General features: G+C 37.7%; 1 protein-coding gene and 1 long non-coding RNA gene across 2 annotated transcripts; one reads left to right on the top strand and one right to left on the bottom strand.

Moving 5' to 3' along the window:
- The first annotated feature begins 134 nt into the window (after nucleotides 1-134).
- On the top strand, nucleotides 135-961 carry LOC109370496. Its single transcript, XR_004162100.1, has 2 exons — nucleotides 135-568; nucleotides 682-961. It is a non-coding gene; the product is annotated as an uncharacterized LOC109370496 (long non-coding RNA).
- A 1485-nt stretch (nucleotides 962-2446) lies between these two features.
- Nucleotides 2447-20189, bottom strand: TTLL1 (tubulin tyrosine ligase like 1). Its single transcript, XM_010724852.3, has 8 exons — nucleotides 19960-20189; nucleotides 17871-18051; nucleotides 16706-16840; nucleotides 16430-16538; nucleotides 14092-14235; nucleotides 12323-12409; nucleotides 11134-11297; nucleotides 2447-9681 (listed from the first exon to the last, which is right to left on the bottom strand). Exons 1-8 carry the CDS (start codon nucleotides 20165-20167, stop codon nucleotides 9552-9554), a joined length of 1158 nt encoding a protein of 385 aa, XP_010723154.1. The 5' UTR covers nucleotides 20168-20189; the 3' UTR covers nucleotides 2447-9551.
- Between the last annotated feature and the right edge of the window lie 406 nt (nucleotides 20190-20595).

Below are 20595 nucleotides of genomic sequence, written 5' to 3' on the forward strand. Positions count from 1 at the left end.
AAGGAGAGCCCGCAGAGCGCCAAGGAGAGCGAGCAACCGCCCTGCGCTCCGGCCGCGCCGCTCCGGCCGCACCAACTGCCGCCCGCCGCCCCTCCGATTGGCCCACGCCCAACCGCCTTCCGATTGGGTAAGGGTGGAGAGCAGGTTCCCGCCCCGCAGCCGCCCATTGGCTCTCCGCAGGTGCCAATTAATATCTCTTCCTTGTAGCTGGCTGGAAAAGGCGGCGGAGAGAGTGGGGGGGCATTGGGGCGCGCATCGCTGTGGACGCCTGTGGCCGTTAGAGCCCCGCGCCGCAGGGCTGTCGCGGCAGCGGTCGGAGAGCGGTTTTAACGCCCGGGAGCGGTGAAGGCTTCGCTTTTCCTCCCGCTCGCAGGGCGGGCTCCCTGAGGAACGTGGTGCCCGCTGGCACCGCCGTGCGGCACAGGCGGTGGCTTTGCTGCCCAGCTGCCGACCTGCTCGGGGGGACCGCGGAGCTCCAGCCCGAGTTGGCCAAGGGCAGTCTCTACCATAGCGCTGATGTGGCCGAGGCACGCAGGGCCGCAGCGCACCTGAGCGGTATCGCGGGGAGGTCTGTTATTCGGTCCTCGCCTATCTGCTAGGCGTATTTGTTTTAGACAGGCTTGTTTCAGGTTCCAGGCGGATGCCGTCACGGTAACCTTGTTTTGTCCCTTCGTTCCCTAGCAGGGTCAGAGTTTCCATCCCGTCGGCTCTTCTCGGTGCCGCTCTGGCTCCTCGCCGTCCCGGGACAGCCCGCTCTAAGGACGGCGTGCGCTCCGGGTCAACGGGCAGAGCTGCGCTGCAGTCCTGGTGGTGCTATCGTCCTCCTGACCGCGAGTCTCACGCTAGGCTGCGTGCACCGGCCCGGACGCCAAGGCTTCATCTACTCTTTCACTAGGCGGATGACTCATTAACTTAAGGACTTGTAGGAATTTAGATTAGACCGTGTGAGCACAGCACCGGGGTAAGGTTTACCTGTCCTCAACAGCTTGGTTTGAGTGGCAGCTAGCCACTTTGGTCAGGCTGTTAAGCTTTCAAATGTGTAATGCTTTTCTCCCCTCCCCAGTCTCCCTTTATTTTCTGTCCTATGTTGAAAGTTAACGTTTCAGGTTTGTGGGAGGGTATCTTGAAATTCAGTGTTGTTTCCTCTCTAATTTCTACCAACAGATCCACCCGTGTTCTTTTGAACAATCTTTCCCATTAAACATGAGAGGGAATTTTGCATAAACCAGCTCTCCTTGCAGGAGATTACAACCAATACATACAATCATAAATACCCCTCTTTCTGCACAAATACAAACCAAGCTTCCGTTTTGCCTAAAGCATTGTCAAAGCTGGAAGCCCTCCCCTCCCAGAACACTTAGACTTTATTCAGCCTCAACATCAAAACAATCATTCATCTATTTGTATGGTGAAATAATGCTCAAACTTGTTCAACAATTTAAGAGAACAGGAATTCAGGGTAAGTCATTGCTCCTTCTTTGGCACAACCAAGTTCATGGTGGTGGAAAGGGCATTCCACTTCATCAGATGACAGAAATTCAGTCTGGAACTGCTGGAAGATAGGAAAAGCCCTGCTCCACATAGAAGTGATTAGATACTGACTTGTACCCTAAGCTCACTTTGCTGTGTAGAAAGCCACTGCCAATCACATGCATGCTACCAGCTGTGAACAATCAGCATATTTTAGACCAGTGTGGGTCAGTGACTAAATTCTACAAGAGGTGTATATATTCAGGCCCCAAGTCTGGCTGCAAGAAATCAGAAATAAGGAATACAGATCCTTTGTCTTCAAGTTGTGTGTACATGCATGAGTTTCCTCAGCGTTACTTATAGAATCACACAAAGTCACAGAATGGCCTGGGTTGGAAGGGACCTCAAGGATCATGAATCTCCAACCCTCTGCCACACGCAGGGCCACCAACCTCCACGTTCAATACTAGACCAGGCTGCCCAGGGCCCCATCCAACCTGACCTTGAACACCTCCAGGGACAGGGCATCCACAACCTCTCTGGGTAGCCTGTTCCAGCACCTCACCACTGTCATACTAAAGAGCTTCCCCCTGATATTCAACCTAAATCTTCCCTCCTTCAACTTAAAACCATTTCCCCTTGTCCTGCTGTTACCTACCCTTTCAAAGAATGTCTCCCCTCCTGTTTATAGGCTCTCTTTAAGTACTGAAAGGCTGCAATGAAGTCACCCCCACAGCCTTATACATTTCACTTACGTATAAATATGCATATAAATATATGCACATATATTTATATGTACATATTTGTATACATATCTATATACATACAGTGTATATATATGTAGTTATAACAAATATAGCCCTCAGTCACACTGTAAAGGCAACAGCTATTTTGGGATTCATCTTCACATGGGATTTGCACTGATTCTGCCTTCCTAAGAAACGGAGGGTGAACAGAAATGAATAACATACATGCATTTACTAGCAGGATTCAGACTTTAATACAGCTTGAGAAATAACAATCGTATTTTCCAACTTTTCACTTAAGCATCTTTATAAGTTCTATAAAATTATCATTTTAAAGACAAAAAGTAAAAGCAGATTAATTAGAAAAAGAATATTCACCAGAAGATAATTTGCTTGAACGTTTAAGATTTGAAGGATCCTTGAGGCACCACTTTAGGGAATACCATTTTCAAGCAGCTGAATACTGTCCTCTGTACAAAACATTTCCCATGCTTTTTACATTCAGTAGAAAAAAATGGCTTAGACACTTTTGGAACCAAATAAGACAATAACAACAATGACAACTTTAAGAATACTTTTTTTAACTGTAAAATTTTTACCCCTTTTCCAAGTGTATCATTTGAAACAGTTAACAAAATATTATCAAAGTTGTCATAGTCTACGTTTTGGATCAATGCTATTGATCTTCTTGTAAATTACCTCCATATCTGAAAGCAGAAATTGTCTGCACTAGAATTAATACACATGTTGCTGCTCGGTTTGATCCATTTCTGATGGCAGTACAATTTAATGCACGTATACATACGTATATATAGGCTCAAGGCCACATGCACTGCATACATGCACTTAAAAAACTGCTTGGAGGAAAATACCTCAGTGGTTGATGAACTACTATTTTTTCAATTTATAATTTACATGTTATCTTTATGGATAGTCAAACATTATTTACTTTCTTGAAGTGAATTAAAACAGATTAACGGTCTAATTATATCTACCACCAGTCATGCAACCTCCCAGCACAATGACACTATGATGATGCCATAAATAACTTAATGATACCGTGAATCATACTTGTAACATGATATTATTCATTTTGATTTTAGCATTTTCAGTTTTTTTTTTTCTCTCCATAAATATTAAGTTGTTCTTTGGATGCTTTCAGTTTGTGACTTCCTGAGAAAGACTGTCTCCACCCTTTATCTTAGAAGGAAGGCTGACAGTTTACATAGCCCTACTGGTGGGCACGCAGTTTTGACCGCAAGAGACAGGACAGGAAGTTTTCTGAAAATAAATAAGTACATAAATAAATAAATAGACAGATAGATAAATAAATAATCCTCCCTCCTTTTAGATGAGTATCCCATGGTTATTTTTATTTTTAACACAATCTATTTTTAAATATGCTTTTTGTGTCCTCCGCTGTCCTCAAAAATTTCACGTATCCTTTTAAGTACTAACATTTTCTCTTAGATTCCCTCAGAGCAAATTTGATTGCTCTTTCTTGGCTTTTGCTGCAACATTTTGGCATTCTCTTCGGCATTTTTATCTCTACCTAAAAAGAAATCCCAAGTGTTACATGTTTACAGTTTAAAATCTAAATTAAACCTTGAACCATATTTTGATTCCAAATGTACTCCCATTAGTGGTTATATATGCCAGTCAATGTCATGGAATTTCAGAATATTAAATTTAATTCCACTCAATTAATTAATTTTACTGTTTAACTGCCCAACTTTCATCAAATACAATTCGTCTCACAGAAGAAATGCTCATTTGAAACATCCTTTATTATCTCCTTGCTTTCCACATTCATGTCTTTAACCAGTTTCATACTGTCCTAACTTTTCTATTTCACAACAGTTGCCAATGATTATCTCAAGCGTGAATGATACGCTTTTCAGGAGGTACAAAATTTGTGATTAATTAAAAGCATAGAGGATAATGTCAACGATAGGGATTCCACTATGTCATCAAAACAATTGGAAAAGATCTGGCTGTGGACTACTCCAAGTATGGTGAGTTTCTTGAAGCCTGCCTAGGCCCTGATAGCAAATTTTAAAAAGTATTTTTAGAAAGTATTAAATAATAATAATAATAATAAAACAGCCAAAAGCCTAGCACAAGCAACTTCCTACTATCCAGTAAAAACAGTCTTTCCAAGACAGCCATTTATCTTCCTATTTCCTCTTAATAACCAAAATTTTACCAAAATTATGACCAAAGTCAGTTTTTCTCAGCTCAACACATTTATTTTCTGCAAGAAATCCAGGAATAAAGTTATTTCTTTGTTAAGGAACCCTAGAGGTTAGCATAGCTAGCTATGGACAGTAGCGTTATATTGTGATACCCACATACCAGATGGCACAGCGTGCTTCCCACTGAACGGAGGGATTGAGTGAGCTATTTTAATAAGGCAGGCACAAAACGAAAGTTACCTTCTGGTTATAGTTCCACATATATAAACTGAACAGTAACTACTTTGGACACAGCATCAGTTTATACTGACAGAATAAAGCTCCTTCCTTAACGAGATAAATGAGCTCTGCCTGACACATTCTCCTGCTGAAGTGCAGCACTATATATCTTCCGTGAAAGGTCTGTTGTTTTGCTGCATTTACAGCAGGAAGTGAATCTGGACAGGGACATTTTAGGCAGAAGTTCTATTGTAAAGCCAACAGCAACAAAATAGCTTTAGGGATAATACTATTTCTTCTATTCTAGTTAAGTTCCTAAAGCCACATAAAGAAGCTATTCTGTGGAAATCTTATTAATGCCCTCCATGTCAAAGAATTAATAGGGAGAAAGGTTAGTGCCCGGGAAGCAAGCCCCAGTATTCAATTCCAGCAATAAGCTCCTTCTACACTGATGTCATTATAACAACTCCCATAGTTGTTTGGAGCTGGTCTATTTAATTCTTCATACAATACTGCCGTTATACCAGAGATCACTTAAGCATATGAACTGCAAGACTTAGAAGCACATTTATTGTAGCTCTGCCCAGCCAGTTAGTATGTTAGGCAAAGTGAGAACTTTGGGGGATTTTTATTTCTCATTTATTTTGCTCCAGTGAGACCCAAAACAATTTCTTTATCCTAAAGTCAAATGTGCGTTGAATATGATTGGCCTAGGGCCAAAGTTAGTTGCTCAGAACCCATTAAACCCATTTAACCCCTACCAAACAGAAGTAAAACAGCCTTTTCTCTTTTGGAAATTTAGGCTCCTTACATCACACGAAGGTATCCACACAATATTTAACATTTCGTAACACACATGTTAACATCACACCTTTATTTAAACTTTACTTAACTCCCTTCAAATCCTATAGTAGACATCCTACATATGGCTTACACGTCTGACTAATGAGCTCACTTCCAACTTATAGATGCTACACATAGGCTGTTAGCAGTTCACACACCACTTTGTAGCATTATTTCTGCCCTGCTATAGCAATGGATTTAGTTAAGGAGCACTAGAGAGAAAAGTTCAGTGATAAAATCTTGAACATGAGATAATATTTTCCTTTCTGGTTTCTCCTCCTCACCAAAAGGAAAATTTCACCTTTACCTTTTTAGGCCACGCACAAACATCTCATGGCACGGTGTTCACATATTACCCTTCTCTCCCTGAAAGCTATGACTGCTTTTGTTTCCTTCTCATCCTCCTGCCTCACAGCCTGCAGACAAGTTGTTTCATGCACAGAGCAAACTCTCAGCTACCACAGAACACAGTTCTTTCCTTACTCAAATTCCAGCGAAGAAGCAATGTATTTTTCAACCAGTCATTTAGAGGAAAATAGATATTACATAACAACGTAGGTTCCTACTTTTTATTTTCACAAGAACATTCTACTTATCTATAGGAGGAGGCTTCAAGTTCTTTATAGAAAAGGAAGACTTCCAGCTTGCTTCCAGTTGTTTTTTTGCTCGCTTGTTACTGATAATGAGAAAGGCACTATTAATCATCTATTTAACATCATTTCAGTTTTGTTCCCTAAGACTTCTTTTGCATACCCAGTTTTTTCAATGTATTAAAAGTGATAACGTAGTTAAGCCTTCAAACTTCAACCTCTGCAAAAAGTCTGCTGGAAAAGAGCTTGCTATTTCTAATCACTAGTCCATTGTGTTTAAAAAGAGAATGGGGTGAGATCAGGAATAGAGGGTCACTATGTCTGCAGTCTCTTTGACTTCTTGCTCTTTAAAGAACACTGCATTATCAAAACCATGTTTGTGTCTGCAGTATAATTTACCAATATTGGTTAAAGATACAACTGTGTGTAAAATACTGTATCAACATTTGAAATCTAAATTCTAGGTTTTTATTACTACATAGTGAAAGTTTCATATCAGAAGTATTGTTTTTTCCTTCTCTGATTAGTAATATTACTGTTTTAATACTGAGGTAGTGATGATAATCTTTGAAATATCTAACAGACATTTCATCCTCACATAAGGTATTTGAAATTTGCTTTCCCATTACTACAAGTGGCCAGAGAGAAGCATTTGCCTCTTCCAAATTGATAGCTCTGCTACAAAAATATTGTCTGTATAAAATACGGCTCTTGAAATGTGTGAATGAAATAGAAATGAGATAGAAATCCTTATTTTCTGAAAGCAATAGTAAGACTTTGATTTAGTATGATAATTATTGTTCTGAAATCAGGATTGGAAGGGATGCGTTATTATACTGATTAATGAAAATGCAAGCTGAAATGAGTGGGTCCTTTCGAAGCCATTAGAAATCTTCTATCAATTAAATGAGAATATTCAATATCAGTAAAATATTAAGTATTACCATTCCAATTCGGTATGTCTTGCCAAGGTCTGTTCTCGAGGCCATGATTCAACTCATCAGCTAGCTGTAAAGACACTACTGCCAACACAGAGTACCACATACACATGACTTTGGAATAACAACAATATTTTGAAATTATAACCAGTTTTGGTTCATTGTGAAATCACAACTAAGTACACAGTTCTCTAAAGCCGCCTACACCAATAACTGCTAATAACCTGGATTTGTTCTCACCTTCATGCTAAGCTTTCCCAAAAGGCAGACTGCAAGTCCTGCTGCTAGCTTAGTATGTAATGCTTCTGCACACTTAAAAAGCTATAGTACAGTTGACATTTCAGCAGAATCAGCATTTCTCAATATACCTCTTCCGTATAGAGCCCCACTAGTGTAGGCTGCACAAACAGGAAAAAGATAAAGGGGAAGAGTAATCATTCTATTGAAGCCTCATTTGCAAGCACTACTGTTATAACAAGACCACAGTAACATCCTTTGCACAGGCTACTAGAGAAATGAGTCAAAAGCAGTGGAAATTGAAGTGAGAGAAAGCTGTTTTCCTTCTATCTGAGCATCCCTGTTTCATTACCTATAAGAAATACTACCATACTACACAATACTACAGCCTATTATTTCCTAAGGTTGTCAACTTGTTACACACTTCGTAGTAACAGCCAATTTGGGCAAAAGCAGGAAATGTCTGTCTAAGTATCCTGTCATTAACAACACATAATATCTGACTGTACATCTAATTACAAGTGGCTTACCTGCCGAGGTTCAAGTACTGAAGCAAAACTCAGGCTCAAGAATTAAAAAAAAAAATGAAACACATCAAACCTAACAGCTATGGGATTTAGAAGAGCTTCACAGCCATGCAATAATATTAACTTACTTCACGAGCCAAGTTGAATATGCTTTTGTAAGGGCCAGTAAGAAGATTCATTAAGTCTAATGACCAGAAAATCAGCTACATTTTGGTCTTTATTTCAAAGAAACAGCCAAGATTAATGAAGGTGAAAATTATACATGGAGTGACCAATTCAGTCCATGTATTTCTTTCTTTTTTGCAAGGATGAATCCCAGATCATGTCTAAGGGCATTGGGAGAGGCTAGGTTTATAATGCACACACTTATGCAGCCCTGCCACACAGAAAGGTGAAAAGTACTTAGTGTGCTGTGACAGACAGAAATTGAGTGTTGCTGCATTAGTGATATCCAGATTAGAGTTTATTACAGGTGCGTGGATATTTGTAACTTTAAGCCTCCTTTTGTCTTTCTCTCCATAACACTTCACCATGAAAGAAAAAAAAAGAGGGGGAGAGGAGTGAGGAGAGAGAAATAATGATGAAAAATGATCATCAGAGCTGCACATCGAGATATTATTATAAGTAACAGCTCAACAACTGGCAGAAATGCGAGTGAAAGTAGCCACTGATGGACCCAACTAGTTAGTTTATATAGTATGCTGTTAGAAGACCAAAATACCTATTTTTAACTTTTGCTCTATACGTTTTGGTATCTAATCATCACAACTTTTGACAGAGCTAGAAATAGTTTATCACATGCAACAATGTTTTTGTGGTAGGACATAGAAAATATACAAAAAGACACTGAAGTACTTACATGTGTAGATGCATGAAGAAATTCTAGTGCAAGATTTACAGCCAGTCAATTTACAGCCATTCTCAAGCAATGAGATTTATTACAGTATATTGATGTTCTGCCTGATTTTCCAAAGACAAATTACCTTGCAATAAAAACTAATAGCTAGCCCAATAATACATCAACATACTACCTGAAACATTCCCCGTTTACATGAAACTTTCTACTTTTAAAGAATTATCAACTCAAAAATATCTAAAGGCAAAACAAAAACAAACAAACAAAAACTCCAGCATGTAAAGATTTACTTTTCAAGTACCTAGGACTGGCTATAAATCTTTAGCTGCTTTAGTTGACAATAGTCTCAACTCCATACACTGCTGTTTTTTCTCGTTACATTTTTTTTTCCTAGCAAGAATCTGAACCACCATTATGACAATATTGACACTCACCATTACCGCTCTTTCCCATTATCCATGTCTCTTTTATTCTAGGAATGTAGAGACAAGCTACTTGTGAAAATAAATTATAGAAGACTCGTTGCTCTGTATGTCAGAACATGTATTCTTAAAAGTCATCTTTATAAAGAAACCTCATAATAATTACTGGCTTCTCCAACGTCTGAACAGAGATGCTTCTAAAAATGTAGAATTTGTTGCTTTTAGAGAACTATAAGCTTAAATATTCTTGTATTAAATTAATTACATATATTATACATTTTAACTATATATACATGCATGCAAGTATGTATAATTATTATAATTGGCAAGTCAGTGCGTGTATTATAAAGATCCTGGTTTTGGAATGCTCATTTCACTTATTTTCAAAGGCTGTATTGTTTTCTTTGATTGTTTCCCTCATACAACATGGCGAAATAGAGAAATCTGTTCACGAACACATTTTTTCATGATGCTGTCCTACCAACTCAGCAGCTGTTCTGCTTAATCATTATTTCCAGGTGGTTAGTACAGGCTTTCCTGAATCTCTCCCACGATTTCCTTTTGTTCCAGTGGATTGCCCAGAACGACTTCGCAAGTCACGATCAGAACCATCACTTTGCGCCATCTCTTCATCATATCTAAAGAAGACAGAACTTTTTCAGCACCTTAGCCTGCTTGTCACTATTCTTTCACCTTCTATTTTGTTTAACATTTAGCACTGACATTTAACACAAGCTGTTCTACGAACGTGTTTTCAAGTGCATAGTTTGAAATACAGCTATTATTCAAGGTAATACACTACCACCTTGTTTACAATACAGACCACCTGAAACATCCTCAGCTAGTTTTTTGTTAAGAAACAGACAGCTTGGTAGCTTTGGTTCAATTACAGGGTTTGTGAAATTTCATGCTTGTGAAATTTCATGTGTACTTCTGCCCTTCTCAATATTGCTCTTACACAGCAGAGCAGGAACATCAGACTGCTGGCACTTTAATCCAATCTTAAGCTATTGCTTCAAGCAGAGGATTGCTAACTGCAGTGTTAGAAAACTCCACTATTGCAACACTGAATGAGTAGGAAAAAAATGAGCTGAACAAACAACAGTGTGCTTAACCAAATGCATTTGATGACGTGCATTTTGTAACACTTAACCACAGTGGCAAGTAGTTCTTTAAATATCTAAGCCCATTAGAGCCTCAGATAACCTCAGTATATACTTACTTCTCAGTTGCTGTGCAAATTACAAGCAGACACTGACTACACGTGCTTATGTACAATTATCAAAAGATAATACTACAATATTTTGAAGAGCATTCATAATATATGCTTAGTTATACTCTTGTACAGGAATGTTACATGGTAGCTGCAAATACATTAAAGATTAATTCATAACCCAGCCAACACATTTAATTGTCTTTACTAATATCTAGAAAGAGTGTAAGATAGGCATGAACTACTGGGCTGACTATGTCCATAACCACATTCTTGATATACTAAACAGCTGCACCATTAGGATTTGAGAACCTAACTGAGCTGTTCTCAGTAAGTATGTGAAACTGCAATCAATATAGTCATCACAGCAGTGTTCCTCTGCATAAGATCAGTCCCAGACTAATACTTCAGGCACTCCAATGCAAAAATGTCTGTTGATTTTTCCCTTTAATAATACTAATTTGGTAATTAAAAAAATCTGGTACTACATTATTATTATTACATCTAAGATCTACAAAACTCAAACAGCATCAATTTTGTGAACATAAGGTTAATAACTATTTGATACAAGTTTTATATGTTTAACTACAGTCTATGTATTGCACTTAATACAATTAAGACTCTACACATGCAGAAGCTGCTGGAAGCTCAGTACACACAAGGGTTTATCAGACAAGTAAGATTCCCTCAGAGAATGAAGGACACACTCCCACCTCCAAAGCTGCTAATACAGCCTCAAAAAATGAAGTGGTATCCCTGAGTTTGTTCTACATGGGAGAATAAAGTTTGCCTTATCTTTTTGATCTACATTACACATTAAAAGAAGTGAGATGACTGAAAAACATTTATAGTTAAACAAAACAATGCTAAAACTTACAAGACTTCATAATTGCCAAGAACCTCTTTAGGAGGAGATTTATTCCATTTACAGTCTGGAATTTCCCCATTAGGCACAGCAATGTTCAGTGTGTCATTAATGAGATTATACTTCAAGATGCGATCATTAGCAGTACTGGAAGTAAGAGAAGGGGAAGCATTAACCTACAAAAAAAAAAAAGAAGAGAATCATTTTTTATGAGTGGTGTAGTTCTCTAAACAGCATGTGTGATGACTATATGTACTATTTGAGCAATCAAGAATCAGCGTCTCAAAGCACATCTTTCACTTCCTCACATGTTGAAAAGAATCCCCCATTGGAATTTTTTTTTTTTTTTAACTTAAAACTAAAGTATCTGCAGCGTCAGCCTGAAGATTTTTCTCCAAACTAAGTTACCCAGGGTCAAGCAGACAAGCCAGAAATTTTTGTTTAGTTTTCTAAGCTTCTATGGATACCAAAACCATAAATTGCAGTGCCTGGTTCACTCCAATGTTTGTTACACAAAGGAATCTGTAGGTTTCTTCTAGTTAAACAGCTTTTATTCATGTTCTTAATTCAAGTTTTCCCCTTTTGAATTGTGAGCTGAAGAAACACATATGCTCCATGTCTCTATTCAAAACACTCAATTGCATATTATTTTTTTAATGAAGGCTGAAACTGGGGTTAGTTTAACATATCTCTTGCATTCCACATTTGTTATGGGGAAACAGTAGCACAACAATAAATATCTTTGATCTTTCACTTCAATAAGGTTGAGAAGATGTTTAGATAGAATTTATACTGAACATACAGATCCAAATTTGATATGTTAAATTCCTTTTTATAAAAGAAGCCTTCCAAACATCCCAATTATTTTAAGTGTTACTCCCCATCAAGTCATTTTTCCAGCTACTCATCTAACAGGGCTGCTAACATTCAGATGGCCTCTGAAGTCTAATTACATGGATGCACTGGATTTAGAAGACAAAACTGAAAGCCACAAATAAAAAGACAAAAGAAATTTAAAAAAGCACATGCTAGCTTGGTCATCACAAGGCATATTTTACTTTCTAACATTTTGCCTAATCCACTTACTAGAGGAACAAAAGACAAAGCTTCAAAACAGAAATGACTACATGTAAATCTACTTGATTTTATACTGTGAAAGAAAATCAGTGAGAAGTTATTTCTGTATTTTGTGTGACTTTACCTCAATTAGCCATGGCTTAAGCTTGTCATCAATGATAATGTCATATCCATAGCACTCAAAGCAGTGTTTATCATTATTCATTACAGGCTAGAAAAGACAAAAGTATATATTAAATCCTACTACTTCCTAAGTAACCTGATTACACACTTTCTTGTCTAGAAGTCATGTGATTACAAATCATTTACAACATAAGCTAACATAACTCTAACATACCTATGCTAACATTATTCTAATGTAAGCTTAAAAATAATTTCAGGACTCTTTTTCTCCTCAAATTCTTGGTAAATATTTCAATATTAATGACTGCATTAATGCCAAGTACCAAATTGCATTAGTATTCCATCATGTTTCCAGTTTTAAAATAAAAGCATTCTCATATTTTGCAAAACTAGTAAGAATATTTACAGCCTACATGTACCCAGAGAAATCAGGACATTTTAAAATGTACATAACACAGCTTCACATAATCATGAATTATTTATGCTTCAGAGATAGAAGACTTATTCGTGGACATTTCCTTCACTGCAGAAATTTTAGGTCAAACAATTACACATACTTTTTAAATCTACAGTTAGTTCAAGTCATCTGTGATCTTGAAAGCCAACAGAGACCAAGGATCAAGTCATGCTTAGAAGCACACTCTCTGGAGAGTCAGTTTTCCAGCCTCTGCAAAGGATTTACAGCATGCATGCCAAGACTTTTATATAAATCTCATCAGATCTTTTAAAGAAACCTTTGTAACAGGTTAGTGACATGGTTTCCCCTAGACTAATAATGAAAGCTTTTCAGTTCCTTGGGGAGTGGAAGCGGGAAAGGAGGAATGAGCATCTCTCGTTACATTTGCCATTCTCTGACAGACAGAGAAGTACTGAAGCTGATCAAAACATTTTGTCCTTGATATTCTCAGAACCTTTTCTCCTAAGGTTCTGCTAACATTTGGAAAAAAAACCTTTTCCTCTCACAACTGGTTTTAAAAGTGACTGCATAGCAGAGGCTGGGCTGAGCCTCACCCCAGTGATCCTAGCTTCATGACCTTGTGCCTCTTTCTTGTGCTGGTTCTGGCATCCATCTGATCCTTCAGTGAGGTGATTCAGCTTATTACACTAGCAGAATACTAACCCATCAATAAAATAAGTAATTTTCATGACAAGATCATGCACTTGAGAACAGGCCCTTCTTCGTTGCAGAAAGCTCTTCAGTTAACCCTGCTGACCCATGGCATGGTACCTGCTCTTTAACATAATCATGGGATATGACCCAAGCTAGAAAGTCACTCAAGCAGAAAACTATTATAAAGAAAACAACAAAAAAAAGATAACATTTCATGGATAACTGCATGACCTGTATATAGCAGAGCTGAAAATAAGCTATGCAAGTCTGCTAAGCTAATACCCTTTAACATTTTGTCTGATAAATTGTCCTCTGCAGCTATTCTTTCTTTGACACATTATTGCTGAAATGACATCATGGGCCTTGGTAAAGCTCAATACTATTCACAAGGGCAATACCTAGACATATTAATTAGTTCAAAGGACTCTCAAGGAGATAGAGTCATCCAGCTCTTCAGCATGCTCACCCACACAAGATTCAAATTCACCCAGCTCAGACAAATCAGCAGATCACAGAATTGCAGAAATTGGCATCAGTGTTGTCACTCAAAAAGCAGAAAATAAATTTCAGGGTTTTTTGGTGGCAAACTCACTTTCACTGTTATGAAAATCCTGCAGCCACGATGTTGTCACCGACAGCATTCTAGGCACAGTACTCACCGCAACAGCCTTCAGTGACTGCACGATTATCCAGTGAATTTCATCAAATAATTTATTTGTAACTTCCTTTCCACGGGTGCTTTCCAGATACAGGCGCAAGTTACTCACTGTCCACTTGCCTCCATGGATATGATTGTAATCATCCTGGAGAGTTAAGGAATTAAGTCAGTCTTTAAGATACTGAAGTTGCTCAGGAGTTTTGTTCCATTCACATAAAGAGCCCACTTCTACCTGCATGCAAATAGTGCCTTAAAAATGAACTCAGCAAATCATTTTTACTCTGTTTTACATATTTATGAAGTCTTCTGCTTTAAACTGCTCTCTACACAAATGACCATTTGTATCACAGCTGCAAGTATTATATGACACAGCACGAATCAAACAATAAATCTCAACTTAAAAGGACTTGTCTTTTCGGGAAACAGACAGCTATTATATACTTTTAATGGTGCAACTGACAACAGCTGCGATCACGAAGACACTGAAATAACACCTGAATTACCTTTAAATATTGTTTTCTTAGGTAACTCGGTATTCAAGGTAGAAAACACATTAAGTGCTACTGAAACAGAATAGGGGAAAAAAGGAGGTTACTTTATATTTGTCTTTTCAGAGGCAATCAATGCCCTGCAATATATTCTCTTTAAATGGAAAGACAAAAGCAAAGTGAAGGTATTTTTACTGATGGAAAGACATTCTGTCTTGTAGAAGAAACATTACAATGGGCATACTTAACCCTCCTTTCTTTTCTTCAACCTTTCCCTCTCCCTGATGCTGAATTATAAGCTTTTGAATTTGTTGATGCTTTCCCATGAGCCTGTGTGGTACAGACACAGTGGAACTCCAGAGTTCACGCAGGGTTTAGGGTAGAGTTGAAGGGCTAGAACCTAAAAGATTTTCCAGACCTTATCATAACTTTGATAAATCACTTGACAGTTCAAATTAGGTTATTCTATACAGTACAGCTTAGCTGCTTCCAAAGTTGCAGACAAGTTTTAAATGGAAGACAAAAGGCTGAATGATAATGGGAGAGGCAGCACACCAGATGCCTCATCTCTTCTCTGCTGCTGGCAACAAAACCATGACTTACACTCTACGTTGTATGGGAACTACTTTCACCCCAACTAATTCTCAGTGAGCCCTTTCAAATCATAACATCTCAAATTCACAAATCAGCACCCAGGCAAGGAAATATTTGCAGTACCAAAAAAACCCCCATATTTTCACACTTACTCTGGTTTATGATTACCATCATAAGTGACATTCACAGTTGAAACTTTTATTACAGGAATATCCAGATAAAAAACAGCTCTGCTGTGCTGCACATCTTACAAAGCAGTAACAGACAAGGCATGTTTGTTTTGTGAGTGTATATGTGTGTGTGTGTATACACAAACACTCATGTATACATACATATTTTCAGTGCTCTTAAAAAAATGAAACCCACAAGATTAGGAAGTGAAACAATAAATTCCTGTAACAGAGGCATGTTTTATAAATCACAGTCATCTGCTAAAAGGCAAACAGGTCAATAATCATCATCAAGTGGATTCCCTGAAGAAACAAGGCTCAGGCAGTTATACTACACGTCCAACTGTTAATGTCACCTCTAACCCACTTGCCTTTCCTCCTACTGGAGAATATCAGCTTATTTGGGCAGAGGGGAACGCTGTCAAAGCTATCAGGTTTCCACACATTCGTTTTAAGAACATCAACAGCAAATTAGAGGATGGAACAATTGTGCAGGCAGAATTCTATCTCTACGCTTTCCAGAGGAAGCCACTAGCTGGCCAGGAAGCAAACATTTATCACAAGCCCACAAATGCACATTCCCTTTGTTACACAGAGAAGAAAGAGAGTGGAAACATAGGAAAATGCTGGAAGCCACTGGGATAAATAAGCGCTGGAAAAGAGGAAAGCTGAATTAACTGCATGGCCAAGAAAAAGGGAAGGGGAGATCAGGAAGGAGATATTCAAGTGCCATTACAAAATGCAGATCCACGAGAACGAGGCTTCATTAATTCCACTGCTCACAGAACCAATTGCTAAGTGAGTACATTAGCATTTAAATGATGGGAGACTTGGAAAGAAATTGCTTTCAACTACTGCAAGTCAAGACTGAAGGCATCACAGTCAATTACAGAACTTGCAGTTCCTTATCTTGCATACATTTTATCTGCAGTCTTCTAAAACTTATTTTTATGGTCAAGCTGAGACATTTTAATTGCATGATGATGAAGAATATGACAAATAGAGCCTTCTTATTCCAATTTTTTAGGACAGCTTAAGAAAAATCAGTCTTGTTAGAGAATAGCACCTAAGAACTTGGTACACTTACCCCATGTTTCTGAATGGCAACATTTGTAAGATGTACAAACATGTTATCCAATTCACTTGTACTTGGTGTATATTTTACTGTGCAAAATCGGCAAAATCCAAGTTTGTACCTTAAATGCAAAAAGTCATTAAAGTATGTTAAACCCCAGTAAAAAGGAAGGAAAAGATCATCCTAGGATATGTGTACACATTAAACTTCTTTATGCAACGCTGGCAACATTATTTTGACTACATTAAACGTTCTCTTGCAATAAAACACACCTATCCACAGTCTTACATGTAACATCTCAGTGGGCGATACGTAGATACCAAAACATACAGACGAAGGTCAAATTTCTTTCCCCCAATCAGTAATGGATTATTGATATAGAGAGAGATCACATAGGCTTCTTTGGAAGACTGAGATACAAACCTGTAACACATAAGTGAACAGTCTGTAAGTTGTGAATTAAAGAAATCTTGCATCTTACTGACAAAACAACGTATAAAGTTACACTGGTTAACAATAACACACTTGGCAACAAGTATTATGTACCAAAAAAAAAAAAGGCAAGTCTAAAATACAAACCTAAAGACTAATATCAATTAACCATTAAAACTCAGTTTTGAATTTGGCAGGGCAGCTAACTGAGCCACTCAGAAAGCAGTTCTACACACTAGTCTTCTTTTGAGAACATCTAGAGCTCTTCACAGTATAGACTAGCAAGGAGCATGTATTACATTACCTTCATTATTCAGGGCCTTATATTCCTAGAATGTTTGTATTTATGCTTGGTTTGCCAAAGCAAACCACTGTGAAAAGCTAGCTTTCAGACTGTGACATTCTTCGGATTCCAAGATAAACAGAAAAAAACGTCTCAAGGGGTATTCAGCCGGTCAACTTGTAACAGGAAAAAATCAGCATTACTTTGCTATCAAAACACTTTTTAGTCAGAGAAAAGCATAGGTTGCTACACCGTTAAGTCGATTCGAAAGCAGGACACCAACATGAGGTGTACTCCTTTGTGCTCCAAACAGATAATGGATTTATTTCATACACGCACATTCCTCCTCTGTACTAATTCAAGAAGTGAATCAATGTGTATTAAATAAAATCATGATACAAGCTGCTCAGGGAAAGATTTTTTTCTTCACTTCCTGTTATTTAGCACTACAGAGAAGAACAATTTGTTTTTGCATGTTATCCCAAAGACACTGAAAGCATTTTTTTATAGAGAATAGTTGTTCTAACTGTTCTTTATATCTTCTCACACCAACATAAGCCATATTAAGACCTGTCTGAACGACAAAGTCAGATAACTGAGATTAAATGCAAAATTATCTACATAATGACAAAGCGATAACAGCAGAATAGCTTTCCCATGCATCAGACTACCAGCATGCTGATGTGGTTCACCTGAATATAGAAAGTGCAAGACTGGGTTTAGTTTTTAAGCACTTACGAGGATGTTTTGCTATCTCGAGACCATTTTTTAATTTGAGACAGTTTATTGATTAGAAATATTCCTTTTCCCTGAGCTTTACCACAAGGTTTCATAATCCAAGTGCTGGAGGGATTCTTTCTGAATTCTTCAACGAAGAGATTATAATCAGCAGGAAGCATAAAAGTTACCGGAACAAAATCTGAGTCAAAAAAAAAAGAGGAGTGCACCATTAAAGACAGTACATCTAAAGAGGAATCTTCATTAATATGGACCAAGTTTTTCTAATCTGGCATGATCAACTTTCAATAAAACACATGTTGCTTTTTATTTCATTTAGTTTATGATTTTTACTTAAAGAATGCCTTTATATTGTATGCTGCTAATTTCAGACTAGTGAACTTTATTTGAATCATTTTTCTTCTGTTTAAGTGATGCCCAATTATAGTATTATACACCATTGCAACTAAACTGTTGTTAGCAGATTTCCTCATCTTCATATGTCAGCTTTTACCACTGTGCAAGCCATCCCATCCTGTCATCCTCTCTGTACACGTAAATACCCAAATGCTGATGTTGTTTCCTCTTTAGATGTGGTAATTTTTAATTTCTGTGCTAGTCTCATGAGTCATTTTTTCTTTATCCTCAGACTCAGTGTTACCATACTTGCTGAAATCTAAAGAAAGGTATTTCTTGCTTTTTGCTACCTGATTATTCTCAGTTCCGCCCACATAGCACTACTTCTTTCTTACATGGATGATCAGTGATTTCATTTCATTTTCCCTGGATGTAAATCAACTCAGCACGTCCCTATCTCTATTCCACTGCAATGTTTGCTGACTTCCAAGACAACTTTGCTCTTCTCTACCCCAATCTATTGTTTTGATGCTTGCTTGCTTTTTTTAATTTTATTTCCTGGTAGTCATTATCAGTTCTCCAACTTCCCCTAAATTTTGCTTCTGGAAAGCTTATTCATTCTGGCAGGAGCCTTTCTGCCAAAAATTATTTAAGTTTTTGCTCCAGTATAGGATTTCCAGATATTTTTTTTTTCCTTCCCAGATTTGATTTAAAGAAACTCCAGCTTGTTTTTGATATGATGTTCCAGGGTCATTCTGTTCCACGAGTGATCTTAGAGTAAAATATCTTAATCTCATAATATTCCCACTTAAAAATTATATATATACACACACACAAATCTATTTTTGTATATCCTGGCATAATCATTTTATGATCACTTCAGCCCATGTTTCTTCAGCTAATGTTGCACTGATAAGTTCAGTTTTCATTAAGCACCTTACTTACCCAACCATATCTAAATACAAATTTAACACGTACAAACTGGACATGTTCTTCTCTTTGAATATTGCTGAATGCTTGCAAGTAAACAGTGGCAGAACCATATTACTGCTGTAGTAGTACAACAGAAACAATCTTTTAGTCTTCCTTTGTCTCTATTTTCAGCAGTTCTTGAACAAACCCCACACTGTTTCTCTCAAATTTATAAAACATTAGCTATTCTGCTACAAAACAAGGTTTACAAAATACTATATTTTCCACGCTTTTCACACAAAATGTTTACTACTACTGTCTTTAATCATTTCCCCTATTCCTATCTGTTTCCTTATGCTCTAATGACAGCTTTGTAGAAAGTGAGGAGAAAAAGACAAGGAAAGAAGGCTGTAACATTTGCAGAAAACAGAACAGTTTTAGGATAGAGTACACTTTATTCAGTTTAACTGACTGTTATTGACAGAGCACCTGCTGACAGATAGCCACTTTGAGTGTTGTAGTGCTTTAGAAGTTCAGAAAACCTAGCAGAATTCCTTCCCTACTGGAAGACAAGCTATGCTGCAGCTAAATTACCTCCATGTGATAATTCAAATACAGCAGTTTTATGTCTCTGAAGACAAACTGGTAAAAATGGGCAATCTCAGTTGCTCGTACTACTTGCAAGCAACAGTTTTTCTTACAAAATTCATCGCGTGAAAGTTGCAACACGTACATTAGAATATGTTCATTAATGTGCTGTTCTGTTTCTGTAAGTTACAATGCCATCAGTTTATCAACAACACAGAAGGCAAAGTTAATACTGATAATGAGAACCACATACCCAAATAAATATATTTTCCATTTTCATCTTTCTCTGCAAGAGGACTTCCTTCCTTCTCAAGTTCTTTCCTATATCGTTTGATGTTCTTTACCATCAAATCTTTTCTGGTCAGTTCGTAGTGATTGGGGAAATGGTTGACAATTTGGTCATCAGAAAGGCGGTAACCAGTTTCCACACTGAAAACATTTCTGATTGTTTGTACACTCATCCTGAAAACAAAGACAGACAGTAGATGATTTCTCTAAGGAGGACAGAGTTGAAACTGCATATGTCACTGCTGTGGTTTAACCCAGCAGGTACCTATGCTCCATGCAGTCACATCACTTATCTCCTCCCTCTCACACTTCTTTCCTTGCTCTGTATGGTAAAATATTTAGCTTCAGTGACAATCTGACATATTCTGAATCTGTTAGCAAATGAAATCTTTCCAAATGCTTTATCAATTCCTATATTAATGAAATTGAGGCAGCTGGTGAGGCAAGTAAGAGGAAAACATGTCTCTACTAGACTCTGGATTGTTGATAGACAGGTCAGCCCTCAGCAGGGTCTACAAATTACTCCTACACACCCAAATGCTACAGAAGTATCTTTCTGATTTATTGCTTTTCTCTCTGGAACTCAGTTTTTCTCTCATTT

This window comes from Meleagris gallopavo, chromosome 1 (assembly GCF_000146605.3).
Source record: "Meleagris gallopavo isolate NT-WF06-2002-E0010 breed Aviagen turkey brand Nicholas breeding stock chromosome 1, Turkey_5.1, whole genome shotgun sequence".
Taxonomy (NCBI): domain Eukaryota; kingdom Metazoa; phylum Chordata; class Aves; order Galliformes; family Phasianidae; genus Meleagris; species Meleagris gallopavo.